Source organism: Anguilla rostrata, chromosome 4 (assembly GCF_018555375.3).
Source record: "Anguilla rostrata isolate EN2019 chromosome 4, ASM1855537v3, whole genome shotgun sequence".
NCBI lineage: Eukaryota > Metazoa > Chordata > Actinopteri > Anguilliformes > Anguillidae > Anguilla > Anguilla rostrata.
In genome coordinates, this window is record NC_057936.1 from 24,632,706 (window position 1) to 24,650,205 (window position 17,500).

At 44.4% G+C, this 17,500-nt stretch overlaps 2 protein-coding genes across 2 annotated transcripts in view; both read left to right on the plus strand.

The window, feature by feature from the left end:
* The window catches only part of LOC135252983 (hippocampus abundant transcript 1 protein-like), an 18,578-nt gene extending 11,750 nt beyond the window's left edge, over positions 1–6,828 (plus strand). Inside the window, exons 8-12 of the mRNA XM_064331690.1 lie at positions 225–296; positions 566–678; positions 2,820–2,917; positions 3,310–3,476; positions 4,184–6,828. Of these exons, the coding sequence (XP_064187760.1) occupies positions 225–296; positions 566–678; positions 2,820–2,917; positions 3,310–3,476; positions 4,184–4,390 (657 nt within the window). The 3' untranslated portion in view covers positions 4,391–6,828. The remainder of the gene's footprint in view (positions 1–224; positions 297–565; positions 679–2,819; positions 2,918–3,309; positions 3,477–4,183) is intronic.
* Positions 6,829–8,673: 1,845 nt separating this feature from the next.
* use1 (unconventional SNARE in the ER 1 homolog (S. cerevisiae)) lies at positions 8,674–16,255 on the plus strand. Its single transcript, XM_064331691.1, has 8 exons — positions 8,674–8,834; positions 9,201–9,250; positions 10,293–10,371; positions 10,563–10,715; positions 11,224–11,239; positions 11,334–11,364; positions 11,800–11,962; positions 14,384–16,255. The coding sequence occupies exons 1-8, from the start codon at positions 8,733–8,735 to the stop codon at positions 14,564–14,566; spliced, it is 777 nt and encodes a 258-aa protein (XP_064187761.1). The 5' UTR covers positions 8,674–8,732; the 3' UTR covers positions 14,567–16,255.
* The last annotated feature ends 1,245 nt before the right edge of the window (positions 16,256–17,500 follow it).

Here is a 17,500-nt window from a genome sequence, read left to right on the forward strand (position 1 = left end):
TATTTTACATTGCTCTTATTTCAGAAGTTCTAAATTTAATGCACCTGAAACTGTATCGGGGGTCAGTTTCTTCAAATAATTTCCAATAATCCTGATGATGTTTCAGACATTAAAAAAATAAATAAAAACTGCTGATCATCTTTGTCGCCCTCTGTTGGTGTGTTGGAGTGGTGCAGGACATCTGTTTCTGTGAGGAAGCCTCATTCATTTCCTTCCGCTCACAGGTCATCGGCTTCACCTCGGAGACGGTGGCGGCGTTCATCGCGGTGGTTGGGATCTTGTCCATCTTGGCGCAGGTCAGCGGTCCCATTCTCCATGTGAAAACCCAAGCTTTACGAAATGCAAATGAGGCAATGCGGTTCCCTGTTAAATTGGAGTTTTCTGTGAAGCCGTTTGAGACGGTGAATGGTACAGGATGCACGGGGGTTTTATTGAAGAGGGCAGAACTAAAAGCCGGCACTGGTGACTGATAGCAGTAGTAAGGACAGGTTTACTGAGCGAGCGCTCAGCGGTGTTGTGGAAGGTGGAGCGGGTGGATGGAGGAAGCTGACTCTCCTCTCTGCAGACCGTGGTGCTGGGGATACTGATGCGCTCCATTGGGAACAAGAACACCATCCTGCTGGGCCTGGGCTTCCAGATCCTGCAGCTGGCCTGGTACGGCTTCGGGTCACAGCCCTGGTGAGTCTCCCCTGCACCCCGTGCAGTCTGTGTCGGGGGGGGTCTGCAGGTTTAACTCCAGTCCTGCAGGGCCGGTGTGGGTGCAAGTTTAACTCCAGTCCTGCAGGGCCGGTGCAGATTTTTGCTGCCACCAGTTACCCTGCTCTATCTGCTAATTAGTCACATACGTCAACACCGATTCACTCGTACCACAATAAAACGCTACAAAACAGGCATACCGGCATGCATGTGTCATAAGCCAGCACCGCTTCAGCAAAACTGAATCTAAAAAAATAAAATAAAACGACTCCCACATTGGCAGTCTTACTAATGGCACAATTAACACCTGTGAAGAAACCTGCTGCTAAAACTGTTATTGGTTTTGGCCTGAACATAGCGGCGGTCTGCTTGCTTTCAGTTCATGTTGTCATTGCTTTTCAGTAATATAATGGACACCCCTTCCCATGCGCGCACACACACACACACACACACAAATATCAGCTTTTAAGTTTAAAGTGTGCAGCTTCCACAGAATTGCAAAGGTTTCGTTATAAAGAGAGATTGCTATTCCATCAATCTTTTCTTGCTCCCTGTCTTGTAAATATGCTGAAGAAAATAAATCATTCATATTTAAGTAACGATTTGTTGGTTTTGTTTGTCTAAATGATTGAACCCCAAACACGTCATATGGTACATTACATGGTGGCGTGTCGCATCGGATTCTTATTAGAAGCTTCCCTAATGCGTGACTGCAGCAGTGGCTGTACTCTGAGTAAAGATATTCAGGCCAGATAAATCTATGATGTCATCGTGTGTAGCCTATTGCTCAGGAGCCTGCTGTTGTTCTGATCAATCCCAGAAAGACTTGCGTGCCCTTTTGAAAATGTCAGGTCCTCCATTGCCCTCATCACTTTGAGAATATGAATTGTTATAATATCACGTCGGAACAGCGATATTTCATATTTTCAGAAAAGTAAAAATTTTAAGATCCACTTGTTCTGATAGTAAACCAGAAATACGAGATGAGACACGAAACAGACCGATTTAAAGACTTCCCCTTTTTTAACCCCCAATGGCCGAACACAAATACAGAAGTAGATCTTTTCTGCCCACTGCCTCTCTTTGCCTACCACCACCAGTCACATTGCCTTTCTCTCGGGGATAAAGATCAAATGCTGGACTTGGTGCTGGCTTAAGACAGAATGTTCTAGACTTCATTCTGCGGTCTCTCCCTTTGTGGGCAGTAACAGCTGATTGACTTGCGCCCAGCTTTCATCTTTTACAAAGGAGCAAATCTGAGTCCTTTCATAATCAGCCATGTCCCTCTGGTGCAATGCGCAAAGCTCTTATGTTCATTCGGCAGTTGTGTGATAATGAGCAGGGCTGTTGTGGTCATTCTGATCATGCACCGTGGTGTTGTTACAGCTGTCTGACAGCTGTCCGCCATTGTGACTGCATCCGTTCAAAAGCGGTATTAACAGTTTAATTTCCCTCTCTTGTGCAGGTGTAAAACGGGATCGGTGCGTTCTGTAATGGGAGGTTTGTAGGAAGATGTGCGATGCGGCCCCTGAGCAGGCGACTGCATGCTTGGTCTCATCAGGTGGCGAATGCGCGTTCCTCAGCGTTTGGCTCCTCTGGCAGGGATACCGTGTCCAGCTAGCCCGAGCCAGCGCTCATAAAACACTACGAACGGCCCTCTTTGGAAAGGGGCGTTTTATTTAGTGCCGTGACGGTTGTAAACGTCAGCTCCAGCCCTGCTCCCCATTGTCTCATTTCCACTGTGTGAGTACAGCACAAACGCGGCTGTCCGCGGCACATAAAACATCTTTTAATCCCGCAACTCCCGGACACCTTCATGTCTGTGGTTTATAATGTGAAAGTCGGTGGGCTGGATCTCTCCCCGGTCCCGCTGACTCTCTGGAAAAGGTTATGGAAGTGCGTGTGTCCAGGCCTGCTGAGTGGTGTGTCCAGATAAAGCACTGTGTTTCAGTGTCCATCACAGCCTCGGGTCACATCCTCACCGTGCCAAAGTCGTAGCGTAGCTCAGAGGTGGGCAATGAGGGCCACATCTATGTCTGGTTTTCATGCCTACTTCTGGCCTTAATTACTTAATTATCCCTAACATTTACACCATCTGACACTTACACCATCTCGCTCTACAGGATGATGTGGGCAGCAGGTGCCGTGGCCGCCATGTCCAGCATAACGTTTCCGGCCATCAGCGCCATCGTGTCCCGCAACGCCGACCCTGACCAGCAGGGTGAGTCAGAGAGCGCATTCACTACAGCCGCACAGCTCACTCATGTTTTAAGATGTTTAACCTTTTTAAGCTGTGAGATCACAACTTTGTGATTAGAATGTTCTTGACTGAACATTCCGATGCTGATGTAACTATCGCTACTGGTAACTGAATTGAATGGAGTGTTCTAGAACACTGACTTAGAATATTGAAAAAACATTCCAGAAGCCCGCTCTTCAAGGGGTTAAGCAGTGTTGTGGTGAATACGGTGAGCTTGAAGCAGGCAGTGAAGCAGAGCCTGAAGCAGGCAGTGAAGCGGAGCCTGAAGCAGGCAGTGAAGCGGAGCCTGAAGCAGGCAGTGAAGCGGAGCCTGAAGCAGGCAGTGAAGCAGAGGCTGGTCTCTGTGCTTTCAGGGGTGGTGCAGGGCATGATCACAGGGATCCGGGGCCTGTGTAACGGGCTGGGCCCGGCGCTCTACGGGTTTGTCTTCTACCTGTTCCACGTGGAGCTGAACGAGATGGACGCCGTGGAGAGCCCCGACAAGGACAGCAAGCCCAACATGGCGAACCCTACTGACGAGGTGACCGCCCTCTAACTCCCAGAGTACCTGCACACTGGCTTTGTGTCTGTTCATTAGGGCTCCAAGTGGCCAAGGTGCTGGAGCACTGCTGTAATTGTACAGATTTGCTATTGGTGGTTTTCTGCAGTGTATCATAGGAAAGCTTGCCTCTAAGGCCCACTGCATAACTATGGTAGCCCTTAAGGATGAGTGATATATCGCTACGGTAATTATTAGATACAATGACGGTCATAGCCACTGTGTGGTGTATTACCTTTCTTTTCGTCTTTTTCTCTGTAATTACACCAGACGTGGTGTCAAACAACAACAGTTCAGAGGCCGCGTGAACATCACCACTGTTATCTATTGGGTGACCATAAGACAGCCAATCCACAGCAAGTCCTTGTGATTGACAAAAACACATCACATGATCACATGAAAGCTGTATGACTTTGGTGCTGATTGGCTGTCTTATCAACATCCAATATAACAGATAACAGTGGCAACTTTTTTTTTTCTCTGGAACCATTTCACGCAGCCTGTTTAGTTTGGTTATTTACTAACTGCTTCAGACATAAATTAAAAAGACGAAGAGGAGAAGGAAGGTAATGCACCACACAGTGGCCACTATTGTTACTGCATTCGATGGTTAACAGCGTGGTATATCGCCCATGCCTGGCTCGTGGCTCACGCCCTCACACCCCTCCGCTTGCTGTCTCCGGTTCCAGAGCGCCATCATCCCTGGGCCGCCCTTCCTGTTCGGAGCGTGCTCAGTGCTGCTCTCCCTGCTGGTGGCCCTCTTCATCCCGGAGCACAGCGGCCTCAACGTCCGCTCGGGCGGCTACAAGAAGCACAGCAACGGAGCGCAGAGCCACTGCCCCCAGACAGGGGGCGCCGAGGGCAAGGAGCCGCTCCTGGAGGACAGCAACGTATAGCCTCGGCAGTGGGGAGGGGGTGGAGAACATGACCCGGCCCCCCCCTTTTGCCCTCCCTCCCTCCGAGCGGCGGAGGAGGCTGCGTGTCTCTGGAGCTCGGCCGCCCCCCCTGCTTCTCTCCCGTCTACCGGCTGTCTGGCTGGGGGACTCCGCCAGCGATGGCAGGCTGGCTGGAGCACGGTCGAGAGACACTGAGAGAGAGAGAGAGAGAGAGAGAGACAGAGAGAGAGAGAGAGAGAGAGAGAAAGAAAGAAAGAAACTGGGGGCACCAGAACAGCAGCAGCATTGGAGAATGTTGGGCCCTGGGGGATCTTGCTCTCAGTCTTTTGAGGCAGGATTCAGGGATGAAGGCTCCAGGGTGGGGGGGGGGGGTTTGCACTGTAAGGAACGCCAACACGTGTGTACACATTTCGGTTTGGCTGAAGGATTTTTTTCCGCCCTTTCATTTTTAAACAAGCTTTTTTTTTCTTAAGCAGTAGTCAGTTTTTTTTAAGGCAGCCAAGAAAAAGGAGAGTTACGAAGATCTCTGTCCAAAGAAAGTCACAGAATAACGGTTTAACCTCATCTGTAGTTTTTCACGGAATTCTTTATTTTTGGGGTTGTTTTTCCAATTATAGGGGCTGGGGAAAATCTAGAGGCCACTGTTTAATTTTTTCATAATCTGAATAAGGGAACTGTCAAAACCCACCCTGTAGTTGGTGTCTGTGTGATGGGTGCAAGTTTATAACAACGAACGTCAATGCCAAACCCCAGGAATGCCCTTCCTGTCCTGTTTAGATGGACTGAATACAATACACTGTATTTATTTTTGACTTTACTTTGTGGGGATGAGCAAAAGCTACTGTGTACAGAGTACAGTTTCATTGACCGATGGTTGCAGAACAGAAAGCCTTTTCATAGATGTGTGAAAGGCTGGCCTATCCATGGCAAAATGCTGCTTTCAGATGTACCAGTCAATTTGTCTTTTTATTATTATTTTTCAGCATTGTCCTATATTCCCCAGGTGCCACTTTGGTCGTTCCTGCTGTTTCTGTTAACAAGAGGATAGCTGTGTTCCGAGATTTCATTTACTGAAAAAGAATTGCCTTTAAGTGACTAATATTACCCAACCTGAATGAAGAATATCAGTTCTGAAAAGGGTTAGTAATTTTTTATATCGCTCCCATTGGAGCTTCTATACATTTCAGCTGTTTTTTTTTTTTTTTTTGCTTGTTTGTTTGACTGTTTGTCTGTTTCAGTTTCACACCTCTAACACCTCATCTTTGTGAAGGTTGGCAGCACAGTACTGTGAACCTATACCAGAAGAGTTGTAAAACACTTTATAAACCTGTGGACAGTCTTAAAATCTAGATGTGGTATCAATGTAAGCACTGATTTTGTTCATAGAGAATCTATATCAAATTAGATTATAATTAGGTTTATGACTGTAAATTGAGATATACATGTGCACTGTTGCATTAGAAAGGCTGGGTTATATATATTTAAAAAAACATTTTATGTGCTATTGTATAAAAGACTGCCAGTGTGGTAATTAGTATTATGGTTTGGCTGTCAACAGTTTTGAAACATCAAAAAAGGCATTCATTTTTAGGCCTATGGAAGCTCTACATTTTGAAAATGCTGTTGGTCTTTGATTAAAAAAGGAATTTAATACATAGCATTTTGAAAAGACATTAGTTATTGTACTTGAAAACGATTGTCTTTCACGAATACAAGTCACAAGTGCATTGAAATGACCAAATCCTAGAAGTCCAGTGAGTTAGAATGGTAAGTGACATGCTCTGACTACTTTCATATTTGTTTTCATACATTAGGGGGTTTTTTTTGTGTGCCATATGTATATTTAATTCACCCTTTTTCTTGTTTTTACGTTTCACTGGTGTCTGTTGCAGGGGCATTGGACAAAAATGTGTTGTTCAGCGCAGTTTGGACTTTCAATGCAGTGACATAGAGACTTACAGTAGGTTCGAGCTACAGGGTAGTGGCTTTTAATGCACAAACAGCATAACTGTTTTGAGTGTTCGATTCTTCATGACATTGATACGGAAGCCCAAAACTTAATTTCATTGTGTCCATTCATGTTTTGGTTTACGCACAGGCCATTATATTTAGAAATTCAAATGGTAATTTAGCATTTCTCTTCTATGTTCATTCTGGGTGACGGGTGCATAAGCTGTTAGATCTCCTGTTATAATCTGATTTGTAAAGGACTGGCTTACAGGCAGTGTGTGGCATGAACATGCCAAGCAGGCTGCACGTCAAGCAGGTCCTTCCTGGGTTGTTGCTATGATGTGGTTTTTGGCCTGAGGAAAAGACAGAGCCTCTTCCTTTATGTGCCTAAAATTTAGTTTAAAAAATAAATAAAACATGAGTGTGTAAAAAATGTAGATATGAAAACTAATGTCAAATTTATTTATTAAAGGTGTATTGTACATTGATCAGGAACTGTGTTTAGTTTTATTTATCTTTTTTTCTGGCAATGCTGATATCTATACTTGCATAAACCATAAGATTGGTGTAACAATATTGAGGGTACAAGAAAAAAGATTCACATGATTGAACTCCATGAGAAGACTACTTGAAGAAGGACTGTGACCTCTCTGGGCAGCCAAGGGATGGTGAGGCATGTATTTCCAGTTGGCCATAACATTAAATATGGTTGTGGGATATCGGCTATCCTCAGTCTGAGGAACCTCTAATATATTCCCATTATAATATTTAGCATCCCGCTTATCTGTCTTTTAAATATAATACTGTATGTATGTGTGAAGACTGCAGTATGAAGGGCCGTGTGAAGGGCCTTCTGCTGAAGAACGACCCTACCTTCTGCTGAAGAACGACCCTACCTCCTGCTGAAGAACGACCCTACCTTCTGCTGAAGAACGACCCTACCTTCTGCTGAAGAACGACCCTACCTTCTGCTGAAGAACGACCCTACCTTCTGCTGAAGAACGACCCTACCTTCTGCTGAAGAACGACCCTACCTTCTGCTGAAGAACGACCCTACCTTCTGCTGAAAAATGACCCTACCTTCTGCTGAAGAACGACCCTACCTTCTGCTGAAGAACAGCCCTACCTTCTGTGGAGAATGACCCTACCTTCTGTGGAGAATGACCCTACCTTCTGTGGGCTACTGACCCTCAGTTTCCTGAAAGGAGATGACCTGCAGATGCTTTCATATCCCCCAGTCAATCACTAATACATTTTGGGCTCTAGAAAATTTTAGAGCAATTTTAATTCATGCAGTTCTTTATAAATTGCTAAACCGTAAACTTTTTTTTAAAAAATGGTCCATAAATTCAGGTGCACAGAAAAGCACAAGCACTACACAAGCCACACTACGCTCTCAGTCAGTTGCACAGCGTAGGCTATTTCCCATATTTGTATACCTATCAAAGTCTGCAATGTTATTTTCTTAATAGCTCTATTACAATTGTTAAATATTAATTTTTAGAACCCTTAATCCCACTAGCAAAGGAGGTTTAGAGGTTTTCTTCACCCCCATGGTCAGACATAAAGTAACATAAGCGGTAAAAGATTCCAGCATCTCTAGCGGGTGCTAAGCTGGTAGTAAATAGTCTCTAGTCCAGTGGTTCCCAACCTCGATCGTGGGGACCCTTTGTGTATGCTGGTTTTCCGTCCAACCACAGTTGCAATCCCAGAATTTTAACATGTCTAGAGGGTTTATTTACCCTCTTAAACCACATTGTTATAAATATCTAAGCATTCCATGAAGCGCAAGTCTGTTGTTTATGTTATGCTTATTATGTTATATTCTGAACAATTACATAAGAAGAGGTTACAAAATTATTCAACTGATCAAATTAAAGACTGGGGTGAATCTAAAGGCCCCCAATTAGTGAAAGGCACATGACCACAAAAACTAGCAATTTGGTAGATAATGAAGAATTCAAAGACAAATAAGCAAATTATAATGAGCCAAAAACTTGCATTGTATAAACTTTAAGGGAAAAAAAAGAACTAAAACAGCCTGATTAGGAGCTTATTGATTCACCTAATTTGATTTGTGTAAAAATGTTGTTACCTTTTTATGCGATTGTTTGCAGCAAAGCACAATAAGCACAGTGTGGTCATAGGATACACATGGGGTCCCCAGGACCGAGGTTTGGAATCACTGCTCTACGCTATTCCACATGTATGAGCCTGATAAAATGAGGCTAGTGAACACAATGAACACAGAGTTAGTACCATAGACTGTATAGGTTAGTAGATCTACAACGCACTATACAAACCACAGAAGTTATTTAATTCACATAGATCTACACCAAGTCCCACCCTTTCCGTCTGAGTAAGCTAGGGGACTTCCGCTGCTTCCTCAAACATGGCGACTTCTAGGCTAGAAATTAATTTTATTAGATTATTGTCCCGGTGCGAATCTATCGCATCGGAGAAACGGGGGGAAACTGAATGGAGACTAGAAAAGGTGAGAGAGTACAATATGCAATTTGCAGTGTAAGCAGGTGAATTATTATTTTTTAAATGGCTGTGAACGATGCCAAGCTAGCCACGTCAGAATTGCTTGGCCGCTGTCAGTGGCGTTAATTGTTAACGACCTAGCTTTTTGCTAGCGTTAAATTCAGAAACGTTCAGAAAACATGCATATTATTTATGATAGTTATGGCTTTAATGATATAGCTCTCTACTTTGTTCTTTAAATATGTTTAAGCCAATTTAAGTTAGCCTGGTTTTTGGGAGATTCTGATTCTGGAAAGGGAAAATAATTGGAAGCCGAGCGAGCTGTGTCATATATGGAGTAGCTAGGTTATGTTAACCATTTCTTCTGTTTCAGTATGTTGGTGCACTTGAAGAGATGCTGGTGGCTTTGAAGAAGAGCTCTAGGTACGTTAAGTTTTGCATTGACAGTATGGCCGGGTAGGTCTAGCTACCTTGCTGCCTTGTTGGTGTTTACCAGCCAAGGTAGCAAGTGGATAACCATGTCTAACTACTGTCTGCTTCAATTCAGTGCAACTTACTCACTGGTTTTGAAATCTAGGTTCAAATTAAGCAACGTGCAACCATCAGAGTCTAGTTTATGTTGAATATCTTCACATTTCTGCTGGTTGATTTTGTTAATTATTCAACTGATTTACAGAAAATTGTAATGATCGTGATGAAGTAGCATGAAGTAGAATTGTGTATTGTGGGCTGGCATGGGACCTACAACTATATCGTTGAAAGAAACATTGTGTTTGTGCCTAAGTATGCGGTGGTATACACTGCTTAACCAGACCTAGTTGCTGTACTGGATTAAGTTTGGATTATTATTTACGATTTGGAAGATGACATTTACCCCTTATTCTTCCAGTAAATGTTTTCACAAAGGTTATCTGCTGCCACTAGATTGTGCTGTGTTAATTTCTGTTACCAGCTAGCCACATTTTTCAGGAGTGTTAGCTACAGACTGTCCAAGTCAAAACCACTTTTAAACCCTAGTCTCTATATTTCTAACACTGATTAGAGCAGTAGGTGGATTAGGCCTGTGTAGTGTTGTCACATGTAGCTAACAAGGACCTGCTAAATCTGACACATTCTACCAATACATGGACAACCTAAGAGGCCGATTTAACATTTTTCAATATCAAGAATCAGAATGCTTTATATTATGACCTTGCACTCTGATTTATAGATGTTGCTTACATGAGGCCAGGCACCAAATACCTCATGAAAGAGAAAATAACTGCTTTTTTTTGTTTTTTTTAAATGGTAGAATAGTCTTTGTTTTAATGGGTCATGGTTGACCACCAGTCATTTATGGGTTTGATCAATTAAGTCTGAGACGTTAAATAGTTCACCTGCTTGTGTAATAGTAATAGTAGTAATAATAATAATAATAATTGTAACCTTTCCTGCTCTAACCCCCCCCCCCCCCTTATTTCTTAAGTAAACCTACCCCAGAGATATTGACAGACTACAGTCGAAAAGTGGATTTTCTTAAAGGACTTTTAGAAGCTGAGAAACTGGTAAGTTTCATTGTTTTGGTGTATCTAAATTTGCACCCTGCATGTCTTTGAAAATGGTTTTGTTTGCATTTGAGTAATTTATGCTTCAAATGATTTGCATATAAAAGCTTCATTTCCTGGTAGTGTTTTTTCTGTATGTGCACAACTACATCAGCATAATGATGTCGCCTGTGCTTTGCCTTTGTGTTTAGACATCCCCAACCGAGAAAGCTCTTGCCAATCAGTTCTTGGCCCCTGGTCGAACGCCCACCATAGCCAATGAGAGGATGCCAGCCAGCAAGACGGTGCACATGCAGACGAAAGCACGCTGCACCGGGGAGATGAGAAACGAGCTGATGGGAAATGTGAGCTGCTCTTCAACACCCACAGCTGGAACAGTTTAGAGCAGGGGCTGCCCAACCCTGTTCCTGGAGGTCTACTTGTAGGTTTTCACTCCAACCCTTCAGCAGCTATAGATGCAGTTGAGCTGCCAAATTAGTAGAATCATGTGTGCCAAATTAGGATTGAAATTAAAAACCTGCAGGATGGTAGACCTCCAGGAACCGGGTTGGGAAGCCCTGGTCTAGAACATGCATCTCATTCTATTTGTTTTACTTATGCTACAGTTGTCCTGTTTCCAAAAGCTTAGACAGCAAATAATGAGTAAAGACGATGTTGAAAAATAGTTTAGTTCCCCTGTTAGAGGCAGTGGGCCAACTCTAGTCCTAGTAATTCAGTGATACTTAAATGTCTAATCCCAATAATATTGATGAAGCTTAAGGGAGATTTCATTTAAAATATGTTTTGATTTATATTGTAGGGGGGGCTGTTTGTAACTCTTTTAAAAACATGACTATTGTTGTTTTCCAACAGGGGTCGTCAAGCACAGGTAAATAAACAGTCTTCTTGGGTCATGAGAAATACAAATACATACTGTTAATTGTTTCATAATTTCTATAACTATATTTTCCCTCTATTAACAGACGGTAAAGAAACAGACTTACGACAGAGAAGGTAAGAGGCTCACACAAAGATATAGATTACATTTCATATTTGAGGGGACAACAAACAGGAATGTTTCTTAAGGTTTTTTTGGAGGGGACACTGGAACAGTAAAACCCAATTCGACCTGATAATATTGGGCGGGGATCCCCTCCGGGATCTAAGTCCATGGGTTCATAATGGAGAACCAATCATCTGGGTCTGTGTTTGATCCTTAAGGCTCCGCTCCCATTACTCAGTTTTTACCTCCTTCAGGAGTTTTACTTTGCTCACATTTTACCACAGTGTCTGAGATGTGCAGTCAGTTGGAACCCTCGGTTTAACGCGCGATCGGCTGCATCGTTTATAATGTGAGGCGCAGTCCTCGGCTGCGCGCTGTTGCGGCGCTGCGTGGGGGGAAGAATCCAGATGTTCCGGTGAGGTGTGGGTAATTCAGACTCTCTCCAGGGGCCTGCCGGTGGACGAGAAGCAGTCGGCCGCGGAGCTGGACGCCGTGCTCCAGCACCACCACAACCTCCAGGAGAAGCTGGCCGAGGACATGCTCAGCCTGGCTCGCAACCTGAAGAACAACACACTGGCCGCCCAGAGCATCATCAAGCAGGACAACCAGGTGAGCGTGTCTCCCCTGGCAACGCCGTGCTCTTCAGAACTCTGTCAGCAGGGACGTGCATTTAAAGCCCAGGGCTACCACATCAGGGCGGCCCAGCCCTGTTCCTGGAGATCTACTTTCCCGTAGGTGTTCATTTCAACACTAACAAAGCACACCTCATTCAACAGCTTGAGGTCCCATTGAGCTGCTAATTGGTTGAGCCAGGTGTGCCAAACTGGGTTTGAAATGAAAGCCTACGGGATGGTAGATTTCCAGGAACAGGGTTGGGCAGCCCTGATTAACATAAAAGGGATGTAAGGACTGAAAACATAGGCACAATCCACCAGCAGACTGCTGCTTTGTTGTCAGGTCAGCTGACGTGTTCGCTCTCTGTTTGCCATCTGGAAACCAGTCCTACACGTGGCATGCAGCACTCAAATGTCTGAGCACACGAGGAGCTGATTTCAGTAGCTTTACCAATTAGTTTGTATCATTAGATTACATTGCTGGCATTTAGCAGACGCTCTTATCCTGAGTGACTTACACAATTTATTTTTACACACTATTTTTACAGCTGGATTTATATGAATGAAAACCTTTATTGCCCCGAAGGGAATTTTGCTTGCACACAATGAGCGATACAATAAACATATAACAAAGTAACAATAACAGACCGTAATCACAAACAATCATACATGAAAGCATACAAGGGAAAAAAATACTGAATTACTGAAGTAATGCAGTTTAAGCATCTTGCTCAAGTGTACAACAACAGATTTTCCCTGAAATCAAACCTGCAACGTTTGGCTTAAGGCTTAAACCCATTATAGTACACTGCTACCCCAATTATGGACAGAAAATAATTTCAAGCATTTTACATATCACCTACTAGTCTGTATCATCTAACTGCATTGGTTTCTGAACATCAAAATCTTTTAGGCAAAATATTCTAATATTTCCTTAGCAAGAAGCTATGATTTCGACCACTTTGGGGATAGTTGTTGCTGGGAACATACAGGGGTTCTAGGGCTTCTCCAGGTCATATATTGCCAGAGCCTGGAGTTAAAAGTTACTGGCACGCATTCACCAGTGACGCTGAATTCACAGAATCTGAGGCAATGGATTGGCTGTTAATAATTAAAATGTTGTGGACTACAAAAGCCGTCAGCATCGATGTCAGTTGGCTGAAATGTAATTTGGATGGAGCACTGCGGCATTGTCTGAAAATACCTAGTTGTACAAAACTCATAGCTCCTTTCATACTTTTTTCACATCGTAACTCAGTAGAATCGGCAGCACAGTAATGGTGTTCGTCCCGCCTTCCAGGACTAAACGAACACGCCCTCGGGCCTCGTAGTTAAGCCTTGCCTTGCATTTCGGCTTCTGTCCAGCAGGTGGCAGTACAACACCAGTAACGTGTGAGGTATGCGTGGTTTTTCTGGTGTTCAAGAAATGTCCTCAGCAGACATATGGCTGAGCAGCTGCAGTGGAGGGAAGATTTTCCCCTCTCCTTACACAACAAATGCACTCCGAACATTTCGGCAGATATATTTCAAAACAGAGTTAGGCGCTCAGCTGAGCTCGCTTACAGTTGTGTGTACAAGCTGGTCACAGTTAAGCAACTTATGGGACTGCACTTTTGTGATAAGATCAGCATGAACAAATATTAATCGGGCCCAAAATTGTTCAGGAACTGCTGCAGCGTTTTGGAGTATACAGCAATGTGTTGTGAGCTGGAACTGTTATTTAGCATTTCATTTTTGTTTTGAAAATAATTGCTCTGTGGGTGTACGTCAAAGTCTGCGCAGGCTGCCATGACATCACCACACCCCGGTTTACACATGACAAAGTCCTGCAATGTAAGACTGGCATCCGGGAGGAAAACAAAACTTTAAAAAAAAATTACTATTATAACCTTTGAGATTTGTGATGTGAGATGTAACTTGACGTTTCTTCGATTCCAGTGCCATAGAAGATTTTGTGCTATAGTAAAACTACAAGTCTTATCCAATTTAAAGTAGATGTCTATAACTGCATTTTCTCACGATTGTGTTTACTGGCAAAGCGATTTAAAATCTTAGACCTTTTTATTTTGAAAACACAAATGGCCAGTACAGTAATGCAAATCTCAAATAAATTTGGTCACAGGGTTTTCCTCTCAAAAGAAAAAAAGGCGCTTATCTCACAAGCAGGGTGTGGGAGCCCAGCCCTGTTCCTGAAGATCTACCGTCCTGTGGGTTTTCATTTCAACCCTAATTTGGCACACCTGATCCTACTAATTACAATAAATTAGCTCAATGAGATCTCTAGCTGTTGAATGAGGCGTGCTTTGTTGGAGTTGGAGTAAAAACCCTACAGGGATGATGGATCTCCAGGAACGGGGCTGGGCAGCCCTGCTCTGTGCTTTTGGGTTTTGATTGACGTGCCCTTCCCCTCCCTCAGACCCTGAAGCAGTCGATGAGGCACGCCGACCTGAACTTCGAGAAGCTGAAGACCGAGTCGGAGCGCCTGGAGCAGCACACCAAGAAGTCCGTCAACTGGTTCCTCTGGCTCATGCTCATCCTGGTCTGCTTCACCTTCATCAGCATGATCCTCTTCATCAGGATCTTCCCCAGGCTCAGATGATGATCCTTGCCGTCGGTCCCGCTGTGCCGCGGAGCGCCGCTGCGTGTGTCTTTCGTATGTAGGGAGGGTGGCCAATCGGGAACGGCAGGCGCTGCATGATCCTACCGCCAGATGAACCGGGGCGTAACAGATAGCCTTAACAGGGATCCATTGTTGTCTGTTAGCAGTTTGCGGTAACTTGGCCCCGTCGCTAGTCGAGATTAAGATGTCATTGACTGCAAACAGTGTGAGTCATGCCGTTGCTCGTGTTTCTGCGGAAGCAGGCTGAATGGTTTCCCCCTGTCACGCCTCAGATAGTCCCGCCCTCCTCCTGGAGCGCTCGTAGGACAGGTAGAGCATCAACCTAAATATACCTCCTCTAGTGTTTGTTTGTCATTATGTTCCTTCTTTGATTAGTGTCAGTGTGAGCAGGGAACTGACTGCCCGTGCACTCTTCGTTTTAGTACGACTGCACGTGCAAAGCTGATTAAATGTTAATACGAATGACGCTGCATCTGACCAACGTGATTTCATCTCTGCTTGTGCGATTGTGCTTGTGACACTCGACTGTCCTGTAGTTCGACGTTGGGAAAATGACAGAAAACACGCATAAGTATCGGCTGATTTTATTTAATTTTGTCCTGTAGTGCCTTCTGTTTTTTTTTTTCTTTTTTTTGCAGCAGCAGGGGAACTTGAGCCCCGGCCTCACAAGAGGTTGCTGGGGTTCAGAAAGCGGGAGGCGGGCCAGGGTGTAGCTGGCAGGCTGTGGCACCCCCCGGCACCCCAGATTATACCGCGACTCCATGACCCGCGAAAGGAAAGCGGTCTTCCCTCGCCCGTCGGCGGGGGGGAGGGGGGCGCTCAGCTATCGGTTTGGGGGGGGGGGGATTAATGCAGGACAGCGGCTGATCGCAGTGGGACCTGGAGATATAGCGGAGCTTTGGAGGTTTCCGATAGCTGGCCGTCCTGAAAAAGCTCTGCGGGGGCCAGGCGCTGGGGGGTTATTCTGGGATCACGCGCACTTGTCCGGGCTTGCTGCTCTGGCTGCACCACCGTACGGCTTGGAGGGAGGGCGGGCAGAAGGGAGGGGGCGGGGGGCAGTTCTGTTCCGGGATCTGCTGGAGATATTTTTGAATCTCAGAAGTACGTGCATCGCCCGGAAAGGTGCCTGACACCAAAACCGCCTTCCGCCACACAGCCTCCAGGCCTCCTCTGCTGTGACTGAGGCTTTCTGCAGCAGGACTGAACTTCACTTGGTCTAAATACAGTACACATAACACGGGGCAATTTTGGGTGAGGTTTGGACATCCCGCTGGCCAGTTCCACATGGCACAGTCATCGCTCTACGTACGTTATCCCTGAGGTTAGCGTCATTCGGTCTGCGAACGTCTAAAGCTCTGCGTCTCCCTGCATGCTTTTCTTCAGTAGTATTTACCCCATGCATTTTTTTTCTGCCCATGATTGGCATCGACTGTAGAAGATGTCCGTTGATGTGAGAGTTGACGGATCCTATTGAAATTCAGCCATTGCCTTCCCGTGCAGTCCTTGTGTTTGTTCTCCTTGATTGCCCAATCTGCCGAATCCGCAGTTGTGTTCTGCGTTCCCCGGGAGCGATGCAGTCTACACAGCGCTCAGAACTTCACGTTCTGTCTGAATCAAATTGTATTGTGAAAGTATCTTATTTTAATAAATAATTTGAAATCCCTTTCATGTATGTGAGTCTTGTCTTTGTTTTACACGTGATGTTCAGCTGTCTCCATATTTTCTTTTAACGATGCTTTGAATTGATTTATAGGATTGATAAGCCAGACCACAAATTCTGTGAGAACGTAAGCATGTGCGTCCTTTGTCTGGAAACTGCAGGTTTTAAAGAACACGGTCCTTTTCTTTTATTTAGTTGGCTAGCCTACAGCGGGGATTTAGATTACCTACAGAGTTACGGGCAAATGGCTGGTACTTCGCTTTGCTTAAGTACCGCTGGGGACACAAGAAAAGAAAACAATATGAAGTTGATGCTGAACTTTCGTCGTTCACTTGCGTTTAAGGCTACACAGAAGCCAGCAGACTTTTGCCTAACCCAAGAACACATCCAGTCCAGTGCTTGCCTCCCTGGGTCTCACAGGTCAGCCCTGCCACACGATGAAAGGGCCTCACCAGTCTGTCGAGTTCTGTGATTAACTCACACACTTCATAGATAATTGGATGCCCCAGTGAAGGGGCCCATTACATTTGTTTTTGCACCAGCCTGATTGACTAATGTCCTTGTACTCGTATGTCCAACTTTGAATATATTCTGGTGGTGCAATATTTTTGCGTATTTTCAGTTAAGGTTTGTATCTCCTGATAATGCTTAGGTTACACGGTGCTGTATAACATGCAGTGATAGTTTGGTACATTCTTTCTTATTTGCTCTTTGTGTTTGTTTCGTAACTGGAGTGGGGCTTGGTCTTTTATTATGATTGTGTTTATCCAACAGAAAATCTCCCTTTGAAACGTATTGTTCCTGTTTTTCTGCTTTTTTATGATGTCATTCTCACAGATATGATGTCATTGGGTTGTGTAATTAAGCTGTATCTGCTGACCTTCTAGCTGTTGCTCAGCTAACCTGAGGCAAGCTAGAGCTGATTTCACAGCGAATTGAATCTGGCCATTATTATGTCAACCACAGCAGACAAATCTGGAGACCAGGTATACGTCTATGTCATATTTATTTTATGTGAGCTACCATTGTCATAACATAGGAATTATTTTAGAAAAATACCAAATGTAAACAAAACAAGCCTTGCTACATTTTTATAATCACTTTCTGAAACCAAAGAAAAAGGACCAATGGTGGTCTTTAAATTCTGAGCAGCACATTACATGAGCTAACACATTTTTATCCATCTTTACTGTTGTCAGTATCCCTTTTAAACATAAAACTTTAAATCGCTCAGATTTTTGTATAATTGATTT

What these genes read in the sequence shown, in the direction of transcription:
- use1 (XM_064331691.1), top strand. Translation starts at nt 8,733, where the DNA reads ATGGCGACTTCTAGGCTAGAAATTAATTTTATTAGATTATTGTCCCGG. An exon ending in TTTTAGAAGCTGAGAAACTG is followed by an intron (nt 10,372 to 10,562) that starts GTAAGTTTCATT and finishes CTTTGTGTTTAG; the next exon opens with ACATCCCCAACCGAGAAAGC. An exon ending in ACAGACTTACGACAGAGAAG is followed by an intron (nt 11,365 to 11,799) that starts GTAAGAGGCTCA and finishes GACTCTCTCCAG; the next exon opens with GGGCCTGCCGGTGGACGAGA.